At 39.2% G+C, this 23,794-nt stretch overlaps 1 protein-coding gene across 1 annotated transcript in view; it reads right to left on the reverse strand.

Moving 5' to 3' along the window:
* The window catches only part of rab2a (RAB2A, member RAS oncogene family), a 66,087-nt gene that overhangs the window by 10,305 nt on the left and 31,988 nt on the right, over window positions 1-23,794 (reverse strand). The window contains exons 4-6 of the mRNA XM_073041877.1: window positions 21,825-21,907; window positions 19,917-20,009; window positions 16,758-16,869 (exon numbers count right to left, since the gene is read on the reverse strand). Coding sequence (XP_072897978.1) covers window positions 16,758-16,869; window positions 19,917-20,009; window positions 21,825-21,907 — 288 coding nt within the window. The remainder of the gene's footprint in view (window positions 1-16,757; window positions 16,870-19,916; window positions 20,010-21,824; window positions 21,908-23,794) is intronic.

Consider the following 23,794-nt stretch of genomic DNA (forward strand, 5'->3'; position numbering starts at 1 on the left):
TAGCAGCCCAGATCAGAAAGCTGTACCCTGAGCTAGCACAGCAGCCAAGTATTCCACCAAATGTAACCTCATTGTGCAGCACATTCATCAAGTTTCAAATTCACCTTTAATTATAGTTCAACCCATACATGAATATAGTCAGTGGCATGACTGTAGATTATAGAAAATTGTCCCAGTCCACCTTGTTCTGCCAGGCGAGCTCTGGGGCGCAGCACCGGGCAAACTTTTAGTTAGCAAGCAGCAAAAAGCAAAGCCTAAAATATTCAAGTCCAGTCACTTTTTATTGTCATTTTGACCATAACTGCTGGTACAGTACACAGTAAAAACGAGATGCTTTTCAGGACCATGGTGCTACATGAAACAGTACAAAAACTACACCAAACTACGTGAAAACAACACAGAGAAAAAGAAACTACACTAGACTACAGACCCACCCAGGACTGCATAAAGTGCACAAAAGGCTGCACTCTAAGAACTCAGCATGCTAAAGAATAATGACGAGGCATACCCAAAACTAATAGTTCAATTCAAGTTCTTCAGTCTTGCCATATTTCATAGTGAATTGTGCAATACAATTAGATGGATGCTGCTCCATTCCCCTCCTCAGCAAAGGGTGACCCCAACCCGAAGACAAATGCATTGGCAGACAAAGCCTGAAGTGCTGCATGAGTGAATAATTCATCTGGTATTTGACATAACAAGTGTCTGGCATAAATTCCATTTCATGTGATAAAACAATAGTTGAGCGCACCTGATATACAAAAGCAAATCAACACAATCCCACTCCTAAATAGCGGGCCATTTGTTCTTCGTCCTGCTTTACCATCCATTAAGCATTTGCCGACTCTTTAACATCTTTAACTCTTTAACTTCCTGCATTGTATGTATATCCCCCAGTTTCTTTATACCCAGTGTATTTTCACACCCATTCTTACTGTACATGTTAGTCAGTTAGGAGGGCAGAACTGAAATGTATGTTCTTTAGACATGAGCACTATTCAAGATTAGACTTTAGAATTGCCATTTGACTGTGACCACCACTAGTTGTGAAGTTCCAGGAAGAATGAGTGCGTCAAAAATAAAGCTATAATTTGTAGATTCATCTATTGAGGCCGAAACTCTTAAGATCACATTTGAATTACAATTTACAGCAGCTTTGAATAGTAATATTTTTATGTAGATGGTTTCTGCATATAAGAAAATGTGGCCATAAGCTTTTAACTGAAGGGCATTCCTACTAAATCACAGATATTCTTCCTATTTAATGAATAAAATGTGTACACTGCTTTGCATTTCCAAAACCAATCAATCAACTGAATTTATTTGTTAATGTATTGGTTAAGCTCATGATGCTATAAATACAGAAGAAATGAACACATAAAAAAGATTGGATAATTGAAAAAGTATACACAAATTTGTTCCCAAAATAATCAGTTCATGGGGAATTTCAGGAAATGATACACATTTCAAATGACTCTTGGCTCTGAACAAGTGAATTTGGCTTCTAGCCAGTACAAAATTTAATCAAATACTTCCATATTCCTTTGGAACGAAAGCTGCTCTGTACAAGTCAACTCAATCTGTGTTTTGAATAATATATACTTTACCTCAATGACTTTACAAATTGTATTAATTGGTAATTGCAGTTTCAAATTCCATGCTACTCTATACAACTTAAATTCCACATGGGATCTGCAAATTACTCACTTAGTAACTCAAACATAATGCTTAATGTCAAGACTATTTTGGCAAGTTCATGTACACGAACACCCAACTATGTTTCATATGACAGACCAGTGACATGATTTAATGTTGAACATTAAACATTTCAATCAAAGACATTTAAAAAGCTAGGTTTTGCCTTTGGCAAAACTGAAGTATATTATGTATCACATACAAACTTTCAGACAATTATGAATTTGTAACAAAATTTAGTAAAAATAAATTATGGGTTCCCCCCTCACTAATGTTATATATTTAATATTTCAGTAATATTTGAGTAATTTTATGTATATATTAGTTGATTAAGCATTCTTGTACGTTAAAATAAGACTTTACAGGTTACATGTTTAAATAAGTAAATTGTTTAAGTCATTACACTACCATATGATATTTATTTAGAGATACTGTGCGGAATAGGCCCTTCAAACTGTGCCACCCAACATCCCTCAATTTAGCCATTTCCAATTAACTTACTAACCGGTATGTCTTTGGACTGTGGGAGGAAACCAGAGCACCAGAAGGAAACCTACATGGTCATGGGAAGAACATACAAACTCCTCACAAGGTGGCAGCAGAAATTGAACCCTAGTCACCAGTACCATAAAGTGTTGCGCTAACCACTACACTACAATGCTGCCTCGCTTAAAGAACAGACTTAAGACTTGCATTTCCCGACTCCTGTTTTCCTTTGAATTAGTTTAATGTTCTGAAGTTACAAAACATAAGTGTCAATGAGGTATGTTTAAAGTGAACCCAAGGTGGCTACCAAACTGAAACACAGTGAGACATTCAAACTAAAAAACACACAGCCCAGTATATGAAGAGACTGACAAGTTTTAAAAGAGACAGAAAATGGAAGAATTCACAGGTTCTGTAGAATTCTCTGCCCAGTGGAGGCTTCCTCAGTAAATATATATAGGACAAGGTTGGATAGATTTTTGCATAGTAGGGAAATTAAGGGTTATGGGGAAAAGGCAGGAAAGTGGAGATGAGTCCCTTTGCACCTCAGTTTTTTTGTATTTGCTCTTCACTTAGAGAAGTCAACCCTTTTATTTCTTCTACCAAAGTACACGACCATACACTTCCCAACTCTGTATTCCATCTGCCATCTTTGCCTATTCTCCTAATCTAAGTCCTCTGTAACCGCTCTACTTCCTCAATACTATATAGTATAGTTTTAACTTCCTCAAAACATAGTATACCGTTTAAATAGCTACGATGCATTCTATATTGAGTTAGAGTTTATAGCTAAGTAGGGAAACATGCTCTATATTTAATATTTCAGTAATATTTGAGTAATCTTGTATATATTGGTTGATTAAGCATATTTATTTGTTTAAATTTTATTATGGGTTAAATAATTAAATATGTGAATTGTATCTGTCATATTACCACATGATACCTGCGCACCTCTCCGAAAGGAAAGAAGAAATTTAAGACTTGTGTCTCCTGACCCTCTTCCTTTCCTTTAAGTTAGTTTAATGTTCTGAAGTTACAAAACATAACTAACTTCTCACACTCCATTAAATTTTCTTGTATTCTGGAGGCACTATGTTACAGTTTAGTTAAAAAGTTACAAAACTCTATGGCATTTCACTGAAGAGCCTGCCTTTATATTTGAACCTGAAGAATGACAAAACTAAGAAACTGCATCCTAAAATTCAATCTTAGATGCGACATCTGTGACAAAGGCATGATTTATGGTTAATCTTAGTTACTTTCAGAGGTGACAGTAAACAAAGTTAAACACAAGATTATAGTACTCCTTAACAACATTAAATAGGATGTTGCAAGATATTGGATGGGGCATGTGGGAGGTAGATTTCTGTTATTTGTTACCATGGGATTATTATGGTAATCGATTATACTGAACGTCAATGGCTGTCTGGCATTTGACCCCTAGGTGGCAACACGTTATTTGCCTATTACTTTGAAAAAACCAAGACTATTGACTAAGTCTTTGAGAATGTAGATTGAGACAAATTCACTGTCTTATAAGCTCCAAATAGAATTCATCAACACAACATCACCGATAAAGCAAATGGAGATAGTGGGTTGTGATGAAACCATAAACGTTTGCTAGGAATGACTCCAGCCACTGCAGAGCATCATCGCCCCAACTATTTCTACTGACATTACTGGAATTCTTTGTTACTGCACTTAAACGTTGCTCCAATACCACAGGCTGTAAATTTTGCCTAACACATCTAGCTCACATTTTTATTTTGTTGCTGTGCTTGAGAACTTAGCACGACAGAGAAAATTCAGTGGGAATAAGACATTGGAGACTTGCTGGTGTAAGAACACCACATGGTGTAAGAACCTGCACATATTACAATTAAAGCTGATTAATTTATTTAGAATCATAGAACACCACAGCACAGAAACAGGGCCTCTGGCCCATCTAGTCCATGCCAAACCATTAATCTGCCTAGTCCCAATGACCTGCAGCTAGTCCATAGCCCCCCATACCCTTCCCATCCATGTACCTATCCAAACTACAATTTTCACCCTTAGCCTCTAGTTGTAGTCTCACCCAACCTCAGTGGAAAAAGCCTGCATGCAGTTACTCTATCTATACCCCTCAATTTTGTATACCTCTTTCAAATCTCCCCTCAATCTTCTACATTTTAGGGAATAAAGTCTTAACACCTTTCACTATAACTCAGTTCCTCAAGTCCCGGCAACACTTTTGTAAATTTTTTCCTGCACTCTTTCAATCATATTTACATCTTTCCTGTAGTTAGGTGACCAAAACTGAACACAATACTCCAAATTCGGCCTCACCAACTTCTTACACAATTTCAACGTAACATCCCAACGCCTCTACTCAATACTTCGATTAAAGGTTTCAAAAGCTTTCTTGCCAAAAGCTTTCTTTACAACCCATCCACCTGTGATGCCACCTTCAAGGAATTATGGGTATGTATTCCCAGATCTCTCTATTCTACAGCACTTGCTCAGTGCTTTCCTGCTCACAATTACATAAGAATTACATAGTTTGGTCCTCCCAAAGTGCAACACCACACGCTTGTCTGCATTAAATTCAATTTGCCATTCTTCCAGCTGGTCCTGATCCCAATCCCACTGCAAGCCACAACAGCCTTCCTCACTGTCCACTACACCCTCAATCTTGATATCAACTGTGAATGTGCTGATCCATTTTACCACATTATGATCCAGACTGCTGATACAGATGACAAACAATAAACCCAGCACTGATTCCCACAGCACACAACTCGTCACAGGCATCCAGTCGGAGAGGTGACCATCTGCCACCACTCTCTGGCTTCTTCCGGAGAGCCAATGTTGATAGATAGATAGATAGATAGATAGATACTTTATTCATCCCCATGGGGAAATTCAACTTTTTTTTCCCAATGTCCCATACACTTGTTGTAGCAAAACTAATTACATACAATACTTAACTCAGTAAAAAATATGATATACATCTAAATCACTATCTCAAAAAGCATTAATAATAGCTTTTTAAAAGTTCTTAAGTCCTGGCGGTAGAATTGTAAAGCCTAATGGCATTGGGGAGTATTGACCTCTTCATCCTGTCTGAGGAGCATTGCATCGATAGTAACCTGTCGCTGAAACTGCTTCTCTGTCTCTGGATGGTGCTATGTAGAGGATGTTCAGAGTTATCCATAATTGACCGTAGCCTACTCAGCGCCCTTCGCTCAGCTACCGATGTTAAACTCTCCAGTACTTTGCCCACGACAGAGCCCGCCTTCCTTACCAGCTTATTAAGACGTGAGGCGTCCCTCTTCTTAATGCTTCCTCCCCAACACGCCACCACAAAGAAGAGGGCGCTCTCCACAACTGACCTATAGAACATCTTCAGCATCTCACTACAGACATTGAATGACGCCAACCTTCTAAGGAAGTACAGTCGACTCTGTGCCTTCCTGCACAAGGCATCTGTGTTGGCAGTCCAGTCTAGCTTCTCGTCTAACTGTACTCCCAGATACTTGTAGGTCTTAACCTGCTCCACACATTCTCCATTAATGATCACTGGCTCCATATGAGGCCTAGATCTCCTAAAGTCCACCACCATCTCCTTGGTCTTGGTGATATTGAGACGCAGGTAGTTTGAGTTGCACCATATCACAAAGTCCTGTATCAGTTTCAATCCAATTTACTTCCTCAACTTGAATGCCAAACAACTGAACCTTCTTGACCAACCTCCCATGTGGAACCTTGTCAAAAGCCCACGTACAAAGTATCCACTACCTTGCCTTCATCAACTTTCCTGGTAACCTCATTGAAAAACTCTTAAGACTGGTTAGACATGACCTACCATGCACAAAACAAAGTTGACTATGCCTAATCAGTCCCTGTTGATCCAAATACTTACATATCCAGTCCCTTAGAACACTTTCTAAAAACTTTCTGACTACTGATGTCAGGCTCACCAGCCTATAATTTCCAGGCTTATACTTAAGAGTCTTAAGCAACAGAACATTAGCCATCCTCCAATCCTCCAGTACCTCACCCGTGGCTAAGCATGTTTTGAATATCTCTGCTCGGGCCTCCGCAATTTCTGCACTTGCCCTAAACACATTGTCAGGCTCTGAGGATGTATCCACCCTAAATCGCCTCAAAACAGCACACACCTCCTCTTCTATAATCTATATGGGTCCATGACCTCACAGCTGCATTACCTCATATCTACAGATTGTGTCCATCTCCTGAGCAAGTATAGACGAAAAAAATCAATTTAAGATCTCCCCCAACTCTTCCCACTCCACACAAAGATTACCACCTTAAACTTCCAAAGGACAAATTTTGTTCCTTGCCACCCTTTTGCTCTTAATATATCTGGAGGAGCCCTTAGGATTCTCCTTTACCTTGTCTGCTAGATCAACTTAATGTCTTCTTTTAGCCCTCTTGATTTCCCTCAATTTCTCTTGAATTTCTTATATTCCATAAGTACCTCATTTGTTCCTGCCTGCACCTGCTATACAACCCCTTTTTTTCTTAACCAGAACCTCAAATGATCTCGAAAATCAAGGCTCCCTAAACTTATCCTTACCCTTTAATGTGACAGGAATATACAAACTCCATACTCTCGAAATTTCACTTTTGAAGGCCTCTCCCTACCAAGTACACCTTTGCCAGAAAACAACCTGTCCCAATCCACACTTGCCAGATCAATTCTAATCATCATTAAAATTGGCCTTTCCCCAATTTAGAATCTTAACCTGAGAACAAGACCAATTCTTTTCCATAATTACCTTGAAATTAATGGCATTATGATCACTAGATGCAAAGTGTTCCCGTACATAATCTTTGGTCATCTGCCCTGTCTCATTCCCTAGTATCACACTCTCTCTAGCTGGGACTTCTATGTACTGAATAAGGAAAGTTTCCTGAACACATCTGACAAATTCTTTCCCATTCAGCCCTTTTAAATCCTGGGAGTCCCAGTCAATATGTGGAAAGTTAAAATCACCTGCTGTCATAACCTTGTGTATTTTGCAACAGTCTGCAATCTCTACAAATTTGCTCCTCTGAATCCCACATACTGTAAATGTGGTCATGCCTTTCATATTCCTCAGTTCTATCCATAAAGCCTCTCTAGACAAGCTCTCCAGTCTGTCCTGACTGAGCATTGCTGTGACATTTTCTCTGGCTAGTAATGGCACCTCTTCCCCTTTAATCCCTCCCGCTCCATCACAGCTGAAACATTGGAAATTGAGAACATTGTGCTCAGTCCTGCCCCTCCTGCAACCCATTCTCACTAATGAAACATGCTATCTTAGATCTGGTCACGTGCAATAAGACAGGTAAAATTAGTGATCTTGTAGTTCGGGATCCTCTTGGAAAGAGTGATCACAGTATGATTGGATTTCTCATACAAATGGAGGGTGCAATAGTTCTAAAACCAGTATATTTTGCTTAAACAACGGAGACTACAATGGGATGAGAGAGGATTTGGCTAGCATAGACTTAGAACACGGTATATGGTGGGACAGTTGAGGAACAGTAGAAGACTTTCAAGGAGATTTTTCAGGGTGCTCAATAGAAGTATTTTCCAGTTAAAAGCAAGGACAGTAAGGGTGGGGAGGGCCAGCCTTGGACAACTAAGGAAATAAAAGAAGACATTAAACTAAAAGCTCATACATACAAAGTTGCCAAGAGTAGTGGGAAACTGGAAGATTGGGAAAACTTTAAAAAGCTACAAAGTACCACTAAACAATAAAAAAGGGAAGCTAGATTATGAAAATAAACTAGCACAAAATATAAAAACTGAGAGTAAAAGTTTTTATAATAAAGGCGTAAAGGCGGAAAAGGGTGGCTAAAGTGAATGTAAGTCCCTTGGAGGACGAGGAGGGGAATTGATATTGGGAAATGAGGAAAAGGCCAAGGCTTTGATTAACTATTTTGTGCCTGTCTTCACAGTGGAGAGCACATCTAACAACCCAAAGAGATATTATGGATGTGATGGGAAGTGAAGACCTCAATACAATAGCTATCACTAAAGAGGTAGTGCTGAGAAAACTTGTGGGCCTGGAAGTAGTTAAGTCTCTTGGTCCTGATGGAATGCATCCCAGGCTACTGAAAGAAATGGCAGAAGTTATAGCAGGGACTTTGGTGATGATTTACCAAAATTCTCTGGACTCTGGGCGGGTCCCAGCAGATTGGAAGTCAGCAAATGTCAGGTCACTGTTCAAAAAAAGATGTAGGCAAAAGACCGGTAACGAGGTCAGTTAGTTTAACATCTATAGCTGGGAAAAAGCTTAAAGCTATCATTAAAGAAGAAATCGCGAGGCACCTGGAAAGAAATGAATTCATCAGGCAGATACATCATATAACGAGTGCAGTAGATAGAGGAGAACAGACAGACGTTATTTACTTGGATTTCCAGAAGGCATTCAATAAGATGCCACAAAAAAGACTTATCTGTAAGATAAGGACACACAGAGTTGGGGTGATATATTAGCATGGATAGAGGAGTGGTTAACTAATAGAAAGCAGAGGGTGAGCAGTGTGCCTGAGGAGTAGGTGCTGGGCCCATAACTGTTCACGATATACATTAACGAACTGGAAGAGGGAACTGAGTGTCCTGTATCTAATTTTCGTGATGATACTAAATTGAATGGAAAAGCAAATTGTACAGAAGATACAGAGAGTCTGCAGAGAGATATAGATAGGTTAAATGAGTGGGCAAGGGTCTGGCAGATGGAGTACAATTGGTAAATGCAAGGTCATCCACTTTGGAAGGAAAATTGTAAGAGCATATTATTATTCAAACAGTAAAAAATTTCAGCATGCTGCATGCTTTATTAGGCTCCATTACTATTTTATCATAGAATCTCTAACACCTTACAATACCCAATTCTGCCCTAGGAATACAAAACATGTAAAAGAATTTTTTTTTTAAATTTTTAAAAAAGGAAAGTGACTGAAATTAACTACCATCAAGAATTATGCAAACCCTTTCATTTTATATCAAAGTGTTCAAATTGCTCCCATCCTCATTAGGCTTCCTAAATTTCAACAAATCCAGAACTCAGTGACCTTTGCCCCTCTTAATGTATATAGACACCATCATGTCTATTCTTACCAAGTATCCTCGAGCCCCTGGACCTCACCAAATGTATTTTGAAAGTTAACTGTCATTCTTTTTGTGAAGCTCTCTCATACCCTCATCTCCAACCAAACATTTCAGCCTTCACCCCAAGTACCTGCTGTCACCTTGTTAAATTAAGGAAAATAAAATTAGAAATATAGAAACATAGAAAACCTACAGCACAATACAGGCCCTTCGGCCCACAAAGTTTTGCCAAACATGTCCCTACCTTAGAAATTACTAGGCTTACCTATAGCCCTCTATTTTACTAAGCTCCATGTACCTATGTAAATGTCTCTTAAAAGACCCTATCGTATCTGCCTTCACCACTGTTGCTAGCAGCCCATTCCACGCACTCACCACTCTGAGGAAAAAAAAAATACCCCTGACATCTCCTCTGTACCTACTCCCCAGCACTTTCACCTGTGTTCTTTGTGGCAACCACTTCAGCCCTGGGAAAAAGCCTCTGACTATCCACACGATCAATGCCTCTCATCATCTTATACACCTCTATCAGGTCACCTCTCATCCTCTGTTGCTCCAAGGAGAAAAGGCCAAGTTCACTCAACCTATACTCACAAGGCATGCTCCCCAATCCAGGCAATATCCTTGTAAATCTCCTCTGCACCCTTTCTATAGCTTCCACATCCTTCCTGTAGTGAGGCACAGTACTCCAAGTGGGGTCAGACCAGGGTCCTATATAGCTGCAACATTACCTCTTAGCTCCTAAATTCAATTCCACGATTGATGAAGGCCAATACACCGTACGCCTTCTTAACCAGAGTCAACCAGCGCAGCTGCTTTGAGTATCCTATGGACTCGGACCCCAAGGTCCCTCTGATCCTCCACACTGCCAAGAATCTTACCTGTAATACTATATTCTGCCATCGTATTTGACCTACCAAAATGAACAACTTCACACTTAAACTCCATCTGCCATTTCTCAGCCCAGTTTTGCATCCTATCAATGTCCCGCTGTAACCTCTGACAGCCCTCCACACTATCCACAACACTTCCAACATATGTGTCATCAGCAAACTTATTAACCCACCCCTCTACTTCCTCATCCAGGTCATTCATAAAAATCACAAAGAGTAAGGGTCCCAGAACAGATCCCTGAGGCACACCACTGGTCACCAACCTCCATGCAGAATATGACCCGTCTACAACCACTTTCTGCCTTCTGTGGGCAAGCCAGTTCTGGATCCACAAAGCAATGTCCCCTTGGATCCCATGCCTCCTGACTTTCTCAATAAGCCTTGCATGGGGTACCTTATCAAATGCCTTGTTAAAATCCATATACACTACATCTACTGCTCTTCCTTCAATGTGTTCAGTCACATGCTCAAAAAATTCAATCAGGCTCGTAAGGCACGACCTGCCCTTGACAAAGCCATGCTGACTACTCCTAATCATATATCTCTCCAAATGTTCATAAACTCTGCCTCTCAGGATCTTCTTCTTCAACTTACCAACCAATGAAGTAAGACTCACTGGTCTATAATTTCCTGGGCTATCTCTACTCATGTTCTTGAATAAAGGAACAATATTCGCAACCCTCCAATCCTCCAGAACCTCTCCCATCCCCATTGATGATGCAAAGATTATCACCAGAGGCTCAGCAATTTCCTCCTCGCCTCCCACAGTAGCCTGGGGTGCACCTCATCTGGTCCCGGCGACCTATCCAACTTAATGCTTTCCAAAAGCTCCAGCACATCCTCTTTCTTAATATTTAAATGCTCAACCTTTTCAGTCTGCTGCAAGTCATCACTACAATCACCAAGATCCTTTTCCATAGTGAATACTGAAGTATTCGTTAAGTATCTCTGCTATTTCCTCCGATTCAATACACACTTTCCTACTGTCACACTTGATAGGTCCTAATCTTTCACGTCTTATCCTCTTGCTCTTCATATACTTGTAGAATCCCACTGAGAGATCTGACACCTGACCAGGTTCATTTCCCAACACCAAATTAAGTACAGTCTCTCCTCTTGTAGGCTTATCTACATATTGTGTCAAGAATCCTTCCTGAACACACCTAACAAACTCCACCCCATCTAAACCTCTTGCTCTGGGGAGATGCCAATCGATATTTGGTAAATTAAAATCTCCCATCATTGCAACTCTAATATTATTACATCTTTCCAGGATGTTTCCTAATCTGCTCCTCGATATCTCTGTTACTATTGGGTGGCCTATAACAAAACACCCAGTAAAGTTAATGACCCCTTCCTGTTCCTAGCCGCCACCCACAGAGACTCCGTAGACAATCCCTCCATGGCATCCACCTTTTCAGCAGCCATGACACTATCTCTGATCAACAGCGCCACGCCCCCACCTTTTTTGCCTCCCTCCCTGTCCTTTCTGAAACATCTAAAACCCAACACTTGACGTAACCATTCCTGTTTCTGAGCCATCCAAGTCTCTGTAATGGCCACCACATCATCTCTCCAAGTACTGATCCACGTTCTAAGCTCATCCGCTTTGTTCACAACACACCTTGCGTTAAAATAGACACATCTCAAACCTTTGGTCTCAGCGCATCCCTTCTCTGTCACCCGCCTATCCTCCATCTCGCACTGTCTACAAGCTTGCTCTATTTGTGAGCCAACCTCTTCTTCCTCAGTCTCTTCAGCTCAGTTCCCAAACCCCAACAACTCTTGTTTAAACTCTCCACAGCAGCCTTAGCAAACCTCTCCGCCAGGATATTGGTCCGCCTGAGATTCAAGTGCAACCCATCCTTTTTGTACAGGTCACAACTGCCCCAAAAGGGGTCCCAATGATCCAGAAATCTGAATCCCTGCCCCCTGCTCCAATCCCTCAGCCACGCATTTATCCTCCACCTCATCCTATTCCTATTCTCACTGTCACGTGGCACAGGCAGTAATCCCAAGATTACTACCTCTGCGGTCCTGCTTCTTAACTTCCTTCCTAACTCCCTGTAGTCTTTTTTCAGGACCTCCTCCCTTTTCCTACCTATGTCATTGGTACCAATATGTACCACAACCTCTGGCTGTTCTCCCTCCCACTGCAGGATATCTTGGACGCGATCCAAAACATCCCGGACCCTGGCACCTGGGAGACAAAATATCGTCCGAGTTTCTTTCTTGCGTCCACAGAATCGCCCGTCTGACCCTCTAACTATAGAGTCCCCTATCACTACTGCCTTCCTCTTCCCTTCCCTACCCTTCTGACCCACAGGGCCAGACTCTGTGCCAGAGGCACGGCCAGTGCCGCTTTCCCCAAGTAGGCTGTTACGCCCCCAACAGTACTCAAACAGGAGTACTTATTTGTCAAGGGGTACAGCCACAGGGGTACTCTCTAGTACCTGACTCTTCCCCTTCCCCCTCTTGACTGTGACCCACCTGTCTGTCTCCCATGGCCCTGGTGTAACCACCTGCCTATAACTCCTTTCTATCACCTCCTTGCTCTCCCTGACCAGGCAAAGGTCATTGAGCTGCATCTCCAGTTCCCTAACTCGGTCCCTCAGGAGCTGCAGCTCAACACACCTAGTGCAGATACGGCCATCTGGAAGGCTAGGAGACTCCAGGACTGCACCCCCCCCCCCCCCCCCACACGTCTGTCACCAAGCACAGAAAACTGGCCTCACACACATACTACCTCCTTTCCACAATTAACACAGTTAAACCTACCTCACTTCATCCCATCACCGCCTAAGCCCGTTGAGCCAAAGCCCGACCACTCTGCTGCCTCTCACTCCACTGCCCACTGGATGCTGTGGTCTTCCTTTTAAACCTTTCATAATCTACTGGCTGATGTCACACGCCTGCGCAGTCTCGCCTCTCTTTTAGCCCGAGTAGTAAAATACTCCCTTCGCTCCAAAATATCAGCCGTTCACTCACAGCCTTCTTGTTCTGAATTATATAGTCTATCAAATCTTAAAGGTCATTGTAGCACACAAGCTTAAAAACTTCTTTATGAAGATTTAATCCTTCAAAATCTTGTTTCCTTAATCCAAAAAAAAGTTCATTTGCACATCAGTTTTTTTTTAGGGGGATAGTATTCCACAATTCTTCCTCTATGTCCCTGGTGACTACTGAAAACTAAGTCTTCATTCCTACAATATGCCACAGTAATTGCTACACCTTTAAGTTTGCTCTTTTATAAGAAAGAGCAAATCATGTTTATTATACAGAATTCAAATTTTTTAATAGGCTGCAGCTATTCCATTCAATGTCTATTTTTAATGTGATAATATTGTTAGTGGAGGAAGAACTACATGATAGCAAATCTGACAAATTGTCAGGAAAATGTTGGAATCTGTCAGGGGATGGTTACAGGACATTTAGAAAATCAGGCTTTGAAAGAAAAATGGCATGTGACAATTTGTTTTGAGGGCATGTAATGAGCAATAAAATCAAGATTTGTTGAAGGGTGTATAGGACTAGACTATATTAATTCCATTGTACCCAATCCCAACATGCCTTTACCACATTAAAATAGTCATCCTTGTATCTCAGAGTGGCCCTGTCACTTAACCTGTGTACCAACACCACTCTTTCATTTTAAAACTACTGTGTGCCTTTCTGCCATATTAGAAGCACATGAAGATAAGGGCAATGGAATCATAGCTACATTTTTCAAACACAAAAATCTTGCTATCTTTCCTTCAAGGGTGTTCTCAAAAATTTCAGTCCCATACAGTACTGTGCAAAAGTCTTGGGCACAAGTAAAAATCTGTGAGCAGTACACAGTAAAAAAAAAACTAAACCAAATCAATTTAATATTTGGTGTGACCACCCTTTGTCTTTAAAACTGCACCAATTCTCTTATATGCACTATCATGTAGTTTTATGAGAAAATCAGCCAGTAGGTTGTTCCAAGTAACCTGGTGAACTTGCAGACTTTTGCAGTATTGCAAGCTTCTATCTTTCCAGATAATCCCAGGCAGTTGATGATTTTGAGATCTGGGCTCTGTGGAGGCCATACCATCTGAAACCATACAAAAATCTAGGGTGCACAGTACTGTACCTGCAAACATCTCAACTTTCCCTCCCATTTTTCTAAATTAATTCCAGATGTCTTCCTAAAAAGATGCTGCAAAACTCACTGAAACCTAGTCTGGCATTGGATAATAGCACTGTCAACATTTGCTTATTGTAAAAATTGAATCTCTGTTCAGTTCTTTTCTGGGTTTCAGTGATCACCTCTAGTCAGTGCCTTTGCATCTCTTATAACCAACAGAAAAATTATTCATCAATAAAACAATTCCTTCAAGAAGTTAGAAGACAAAACTTTAATTGTCTACCTACAGAAAGTTTCAGCTATTTCCTTCATGAGATTAAGGTTAATAGGACTTCACAGCTGTTGAAATTATCCATGCATCTTAAAAGTACCCATCCAGACACATGCAGAGTTTAATTCACACTTGTGAAACCTGCAGGCTAATTGATTTCAAGATCTTTTTTGCAAAGCTGTTATGCAATTTATAAGCTATTTGCCATTTTCAGCCCATCACATTATTCAAACATGAACATTACCTCCAGTTATTTTGCTATTATTTTCTGAAATCATAATCTGAACACATCGCTTCTGTGCGAAATACTGACCTCTACTGGCAAGATGCAAATATCAGAAGTTGAAAGTCAAATATACAACTGAAAATACGGAGAAAAGTTTTTTTTATGGCTACTTTATGGAAAGGTACTCAAAATACTTTTTAAAAAAAGGGCAATTTTCATGTACATATTTTATTGGGTCCTAATGTAGATTCTAGCCACAGTAGTGCAAAGGCAAATAATTATTTGGAGAAAAAGGAGTTAAGTTAATCATCAAATGAGGGCTTTAGAATAGCAAGGACAGTGTAAGCAGTTACCTTGATGATCATGCCCCAGATAGAAGCATACCTGGATGAGACTGAGTCCTTAATTGACTGGAATCCTTGTCAACAGCATAGTCCTACTATTAGTGCCATTCCACCTGCTACTTAATCTCTTCTCAGTATGATAGAAGTTTGCAATTACTCTAAAATAGCACACGCTGGTACAGCTAGCTATGAAATACTGCATACTTGTATAGATGGCCGTTAAAAACAAGGATTCTTAAAATGAAAATGTACATACAGATGGTTTTGAGGTAACCCAGCTAACATGTTAGAAATTGATTCTGGAACTCCAGATCTTTTCACCATGCTGAATTTGACCATTTGCAAAAAGATAAAGAATACATTCAACTACTGTAACACAAACAAAATTCTTGAGGAACTCAGGTCAGGCAGCATCTATGGAAAGAAATAAAAAGTCAACATTTTGGGCAAGACCTTTCAGAAACTTTTGACTCTACTCCTTTCCACAGATGCTGCCTGACCTACCGAGTTCCCCCAGCATTTAGAACCACAGAAACAGTCCCTCTGGCCCTTCTTGGCTGTGCCAAACCATTTTTCTGCCTAGTCCCACTAACCTGCACCTGGACCATATCCTTCCATATCCCTCTCATCCACGTACCAAAAGTTTTTCTTAAATGTTAATAATGAGCCTGCATTTAACACTTCATCTGGCAGCTCATTCCATACTCCCACCACTCTGTGTGAAGAAGCCCCCCCAATGTTCCCTTTAAACTTTTCCCCCTTCACCCTTAACCCATGCCCTCTGTTTTTTTTTTCTCCCCTAGCCTCAGTGGAAAAAGCCTGCTTGCATTCACTCTATCTATACCCATCATAATTTTATATACCTCTATCAAATCTCCCCTCATTCTTCTATGCTCCAGGGAATAAAGTCCTAACCTATTCAAACTTTCTCTGTAACTCAGTTTCTCAAGTCCCGGCAACATCCTTGTAAACCTTCTCTGCAATCTTTCAACCTTATTAACATCCTTCCTGTAATTAGGTGACCAAATTTTGTGTGCATTAATCTAGATTTTTCAGCATCTGCAGAATCTCCTGTGCTTATATCCAATTACAGTATTGTATTTCCAAAACAGAATTAGAGAACATTTTCTCCTTTACCAACAAAAGTAGCATAGTGGCTTGCTTGCCAATTGCCATTAATAAATACCACTCACTCTTTACAATTTATTGGCTATTCAGTAGAAATTTAATTTGGTATCAGTTAATGCAGTATTAACAGGGTGAGAACGTGAGAAAGATCTTCATATGACCTTCATAAATGAGGGTTAAAGATAAGTTGCTCCTTACAGTCTTAAAACCTGTGAATTTAATTATTGAATGAAAGAACATTATTATTAATAGATAACTACTGTTTCTACACTAGGAGCCTGAACGAAGGTAAAAGAAAGTGTTGAAATGCTTTTGTGAAATTGCAACCAATGACAATCAGTTAACAAGATTAAAAACACATCTATTTTCAATGCCCTAAGGAAATGATCCAAGATAGATCTAGTTCAGAAGACATGTTTATACACATTTTAATATTTCCACAACAAAATTGCTTTTAAGAATATAAGCATCTTTAAAAATACTAAACCATCTTACTTCTTCAACATTGCAAGCAGTCTTTGCAGAGGTTTCCATGAAAATAAGGCCATGTTCTCTTGCAAAAGCCTCCCCTTCGTCCTTTTTTACTTCCCGTCTTGACTCCAAATCACTGAAAAATGTTTGATAATATTTAGAAGAAATCATTTTGTACTTCTAAAGATAGTTCTCCACAGTTGCTAGCTAATGCATGGAAAAAAGATAACCCGTCTACTGCCGACTCTGTAACTGAGTCTTTTCACAAGATATCTGCAGATAATATATTGATCAGAGATGTAAAACTACATGTATTTTTTTAAAAATACATGAAGGGTTTTAGCCTGAAACATCAATTGTTTATTCATTTCCCTAGATGCTGCCTGACCTGCTGAGTTAATCCAGCTTTTGTGTATGTTGCTAGTTTTTAAAACCTCTATTTAATATGATAACACCAATAGTATCCTATCATCTCATGTGATATCAGCTAATGCAATAAAGCCCAAACTTGGAAATACATGATGCAATAACCCTACAAAACTACCATCAACCCAAATTAATTCCTTTGATTTTACCCATTCCCCTCCCCAAACGTTTTCCACTGCCTATCATGACTCATTTCCTTCCCTTCTGACGAAGTGCCCAGAATCCAAAACGTTACCTGCTTCTCATTCACAAATGCTGCCTGATCTACTGAACATTTTACTTTCATTTCATATTTTCAATATCTACAGCTTTTGATTTTCTTTTGCCTATTTCCATCTTTGCCAGTATGTTCACCACTATTGCTCTCATCCCCAAGCTTTCTAACCACCCCCCAAACTGCACTTTGACAGGAAATATCCTGCACGGCAAGCGCAAAATCTTCGTCATGCCACGTCCTCCATTCTTACACCCTTGCATTGCTATATTTTTCAAAACAGATCACAATAAGGCCAATGTCAACAAAGAGTAGGCACTTAACCTTTATTGCACTTCACTGCAAAATCTGTAGGAAGCACCAGAGAAAATGAATAGATTTGTTTCCATAGCATCAACCTGTTCTAGTATGAGTGGGAGGTGGGAGAAGCAATACCACATATATCAATTTTTACTCAGTCAACAACACATTTTTCTTCATTGTTGAGAGATCAAATTATTGGAATTTTCAAATATCCCCAACACAAGCACATTCACTGCAGAGAACAAGTGCTCAAGATGCATGTAACAGGATATCAAATAAATGTAACCTAACAAGCCACTTGTATGGAACAGCCTGTTACTTTAGTACAATTGAAGCTTCTACAGATTACTATTGTATGACTTCACTTGACAATTCCAACAATGAAGCTTTAGAAATGGGGAACAAGGTAAAAGCAATGTTTCTTCCATAGCTATGTGTAAAGGTGCTAGAAAGTTTGTGAACCCTGTCGAATTTTCTCTATTTCTGCATATGACCTAAAAAGTGATCAGATCTTCACTCAAGTCAAAGGGAACTCAATTAAGTAAACAGCACTAAAACATTATACTTCATTTATTTATTTGGAAAAATCATCCAATATTACATGTATTTGTTGGAAAAAGTATGTGAACCTCTGGGGTGATACCTTCTACAAAAGCTACTTGGAGTCAGGTATTCCAATCAATGAAATGAGATTTGGAGGTGTGGGTTATAGAGGTGCCCAGCCCTAGAAAAAAGACACACAAAGTCAAGTTACTGACCAAGCTTGCTCTTCTCTAGAAAGATCTGTTTATGTGCACCATGCCTCGATCGAAACAACTTTCAGAGGACCTTAGAGGAATTGTAGAAATGCCCAAAGCTGGAAAAGACTACAAAAGCATTTCTAAAGACCTGGGTGTTCATCAATACACAGTTAGGAGAAATTGCCTACAAATGGAGGAAAGTCAGTACTGTTGCTACTCTCCCTAGCAGTGGGTGTCTTGCAAAGATCACACCAAGAGTACAACATGCAATATTGAAGGAGGTGTCCACTCTAAGAAAGACACTAATCAAGAATGGTGTTCATGGAAAGACACCATGAAGAAATCACTGCTCTCTAAAATGAAAAAAATACTGCTGCCTGTCTCAAGTTTGCAAAAGACCACCTGGATATTCTACAACACTTCTGGGACAATGTTCTGTGGATAGATGAGACAAAAGTTGAACTTTTGACAACAATGGACACCACCGTGTTTGGAGGAAAAAGGGCAATGCAGACCAACACCAAAACTTCATCCCAACTGGAAGGTGATGGAAGGAGCATCATGGTTTGGGGCTGTTTTGCTGCCTCAGTGGCCTAGACAGCTTACAATCATTGAGGGAACAATGAATTCAAAATTGTATCAAGACATTTTACATGAGAATGTCAGGTAGCAGACTGTCAGCTGAAGCTTAATAGAAGTTGGATAATGCAACATGACAATGATCCAAAAGACAAGAGTAAATCAACAAGAGAATGGTTTACAAAAGAAGAAAGTTCATGTTTTGGAATGGCCAACTAAAAGTCCTGACCTTAATCCTATACAAATGTTATGGAGGAACCTAAAGCATCAGTTCATGCAAGAAGCCCACTGACATCCCAGATTTGAAGCAGTTTTGTAAGGAAGAATAACCCAAAATTCCCTCAAGCCGATGTGCAGGACTGATCAAGTTAGCAAAAATGTTTGGTTGAAATTATTGCTATACAAGGGGGTCATACCAGTTACTGAAAGCAAAGGTTCACATACTTTTTCCAATACATGTAATATTGGATTTTTTCTCAAATAAATGAAGTATAATGATTTTGTGTTATTTATTTAATTGGGTTCTTTTTATCTAGTTTTAGGATTGCATGAAGAGTTGATCACATTTTAGGTCATATTTATGTAGAAATAGAGAAAATTCTCAAACTTTCTAGCACACCATCTTATGCAGCAATTACAAAAAAATTCAAAGCATTAGGTATAGCAAACCAACTACCAAAATTACTGGTTAAAAATCAAGATACTTTGTGGGAACATGCTTTCACTGAATACAATTCCTGCCTTCAGCATTCTAATTTTCTTCTGGATCATTCCTAATAAAGAATACCTTTTGCAGCACAAAAATGCAATGTTTGGTACACATAACTGTCACAGCAACTATTCTTAGTATTGTTCCTTAATGTTTATTATGAATCTAAACACAAAAGCATTTTCTTATGGCACAATGTGCTAAAAATTTACCTCTTATTTCCAATAAGCATGATGACCATATTCGAGTTGGAATGCTGGCGAGCGTCTTCTAACCAAGCTGTCAAGTGATTGAACGTGTCCCTTCTGTGGTGGGGGGGGATTGTTACAGGATGAAAGAAGTCTCACTATTAAACAGAAACATTTATTTAGCTTACAATAAGCTAACTTTATAACCCGTGTTTTCTTAATTCCAGTATTTATCTCTTCTATCAAACCACAAATATATTTCTCCAATCACTTTTTAAATTATTTCAATCTGACTTTCATTCTATTTAAACAGGAATATTTCCTTGACGTTTAATGACATCAAGCAAAGTTTCAATCTTAAAACATTATTCTTCATTGAATTAACTTGGCAATGATGATCTTCCACTGCTTTTTCCTGCAGCTTACAACAGTACCCTACCAAACCTCTAAAATCTTCACCCTACCCTTTGATGGCACTTTACAACTCAAAATTACACATACTGAAATAGTCAAGATCACCAACAATGATCTCAGCAGTGCTCAGGTTTTAAAGACCAGTTCAGTGCCACCTGCAGCCTTCAAGCTTTACTTCTATGCCACGATCTTCAACCACGAAGGTCACCAGGTTAGCTTCAAATAATAGATAAAACCATGTCAAGTTCTGTACAGACATGATCTGCAGTCACATATCCCTCCTACATAAAAAAATAATTTTTATATCTAGTTACCTCTGAACCCACACAATGTTTCAGAATAGCTTCTTCCATACTGCCAACAGATTTCTGAAAGGTCCATGAACACTACCTCACTATTCTTCCTTTGCACTATTTACTTGTTATTGTAAAGTAGTGCCAATTTTACGACTGGCAATGTAATGCTGCCACAAAACAAATTTCATGGCGTGTCAATGATAATAAACCCAATTCATTCTGGCTCTCATTCATCATCCTATCAAAAAGCTTTCACTGGTGTGGTCCAGCTTTATAAAATCATTCAGCTACATTACAATGTCATTCTAATTGAAACAATTACCTGAACCATTTGCCATATCTGTTCAATTGCCTCAAAAGCTTCTCAGCGTTTATACTGATTATGGCCTTTTAGTACTCAAGCAACCCATATGCATCACTTACTTGAGAAACTTGCACCATATCCAAAGAGGTATTTGGATAATTCCCATCTTCAATTAAAGAGGGGAATGGTTATAAGAGCCTCAGGCAAGAATTGGTCATTTAAAGATCTTAGAGATAACATTAGTATTTACAAAAAAATTTCCAAATCTCTAAGGCATTAAATATTTTGAACTAACATAAAATTTTAAAGTTCTGAGTTTGTCTTTAATTATTTGAATATTTTGATGGATTATTTGAGAGATATACAGACACAAGTGTTTTCAAATAATGGGACATTAGTTCCAGCTATTAAGAAAGGCTTGGTTGAGCCAGTCAACAAAAGTTTTTCCACTCAGTTTGTGGGCTATGCTCTTTACAAATCAGAAACGTGCAGGATATTATTAAGAATTCTCCTCGTGGTTTCAATAAATTCCTGCTGGGAGATTGCCAAAGATAAGCTTTAATAATGTCAGCAATGAGCTGATACTACTGATCTCTTAACAGAAATGTTCCAAATAGCAAACTATCATCTGTAATTTAACTGCAACTCCTGTATTTAAGTTACTTGGTTAATTTTTTTTTTAAAAAGTGGGTAAAAGAAATTCAATGCAGCGAAAAATAAATCAGTTGGAAACACAAGACTATCCAATTAAAGAGTACTTTTTGCTTTACAGAAATTACTTTTAATTGCAGATTCAAATTGCTTTGCACATTTTCTTTAAACAATTTAGACAATTTTAACTTTCAAGTGTCTCAAATGTAGAGAAAAAGACAAAATACTATTAGAACACATGAACAAAAAACCAAGTCTGTAAGTTACCTTGTGATGTCATAAACTAGCAAGGCACCAGCAGCTCCTCTATAGTAGGATCTTGTGATAGAACGGAAAGACTCCTGACCAGCCTAAAGAAAAAGATTTCAAAAACAAGTTTTTAAAGCAAAAACAGTTTAACATATAGATTACAAATATGCCTTTCTTGGGAAATAAATATATTGTTTTAAAATAAAATTTTATTATAAATTTTAACTGCAAGGATGTTTATTCTTATTGTCATTTTCTTGATACCATACTGATAATGGATTTCCAAACTGAATCTTCTCTCTCCTGGCTGAAACTACCATCTCTAACAGAAGTTCACCATAAAAGACTGGAGAGAATTGGGGGTGGAGGTACATAAATAGGCAGTCAAGTGCAGAGCAAGAAATGACAAGATTTGCAAGCAAGGGAAAATCTGTAGATGCTAGAAATCCAAGCAACACACAAAATGCTGGAGGAACTTAAATGCCAGCCCAGATAGATTGGAACCCTGAACACCAGGTATGGAGGTAAGGATCAGGCTGATTTCACTCACTCTCCTGTGAATGATTATTCCTTTCTCCGTGGCACCGAGGCTCTGAACTGATCTGTCTGCTGTGCGTTTCTGCCCCACTAATGTGATAAATTGGTGACTGAGGCTTTCAGACTACTCCGGGACTCAGCCTGGTTCAGGATGCTGTTGGCTTGCTTCTATTGTTTGCATGATGCATGTTTTATTCCCCTGTTTTGCTGCAGTGGTTTTTGGCCTTTTTTTAAAAAATGGGTTATCCGGGTCTCTTGCTTTGTGGCTGTCTGTAAGCAGACAACTTTCAAGGTGTACAATTTATACATTCTTTGAAAACAAATGTGCTCTGAATCTTAATTAGGTGGAGCAGGATGGTTTGTCTATGTACCAGTAGGTTCTAAGGAGGAAAACTATTGAAACTCAGGAAAGATTGTTACATACTGCTCGATAGGCCAATTCAGAGAGCAGCTGACAACCATGTAAGTTAAGGGTAACAAATTTCCTTCACAATAAACCAGTTCCATGAACAAACTTTATTGATAACAGTTTCTTAAATTATGGAACAGCGCCACATGTTAGTCAGGATAGAAGCAGAATAATAGTACAGATGAAGGCTGAGGAACTGATACAGGGCACAGGGTTTCAGATTTCTGGATCACTGGGATCTCTTCTGGGGGAGGTATGACCTATTACACTTGAACCAGAGGGGGAGCAAAATAGTTGTAAACAGGTCTACTGCTGGGGAGCGATTAAATTAATTTGGTAGGGGGATTACAGCCAGTGTGATAGATCTTACAATGGAGGAGTTGGTTTACAAATAAATGCAATGTTTAATGAGACTAAGGACGGACAGACCGATGATAGGGCTAAATTGCAGTCAGTTGAGGAGATGAAGTGTAGCATAGAGAGAAAAATTGAAAAGGATGATGAATACAGAACTGAAGGTGTCATATTTGAATACATGTAGTATACGGAACAAAGCAGGTGACCATATAGCACAGTTAAGAGATTGGTAGTTATGACATTGTGAGCATCACTGAATCATGGCTAAAAGAAGATCGTAGTTGGGAGCTTAACATTCAAGAATACACGTTGCATCGCAAAGGTAGGGAGGCAGAGGGGATGGTATCCTCTATTGGTAAAAAAAAATGAAGCCAAATCTTTAGAAAGAGGTGACACAGGATCAAATGATGTAGAATCCTTGTCGGCAGAGTTAAGAAACTACAAGGGGAAAAAGAGTGATATGAGTTATATAATGGCCTCTAAACAGTAGTCAGAATGTGGGATACAAGTTAAAATGCGAGGCAGTAAAGGTATGTAAAAACAGCAATGTTACGATATCATGAGGGATTTCAATATTCAGGTAGACTGAGAAAATCAAGAGGGCATATAATATAGCAAAAAGTTTGGGAATTGGGAAGCTTTTAAAACCAACAGTAGGCAACTGCAAAACTATTGGGACAGAAAA

This window comes from Hemitrygon akajei, chromosome 1, assembly GCF_048418815.1.
Source record: "Hemitrygon akajei chromosome 1, sHemAka1.3, whole genome shotgun sequence".
Classification (NCBI taxonomy): domain Eukaryota; kingdom Metazoa; phylum Chordata; class Chondrichthyes; order Myliobatiformes; family Dasyatidae; genus Hemitrygon; species Hemitrygon akajei.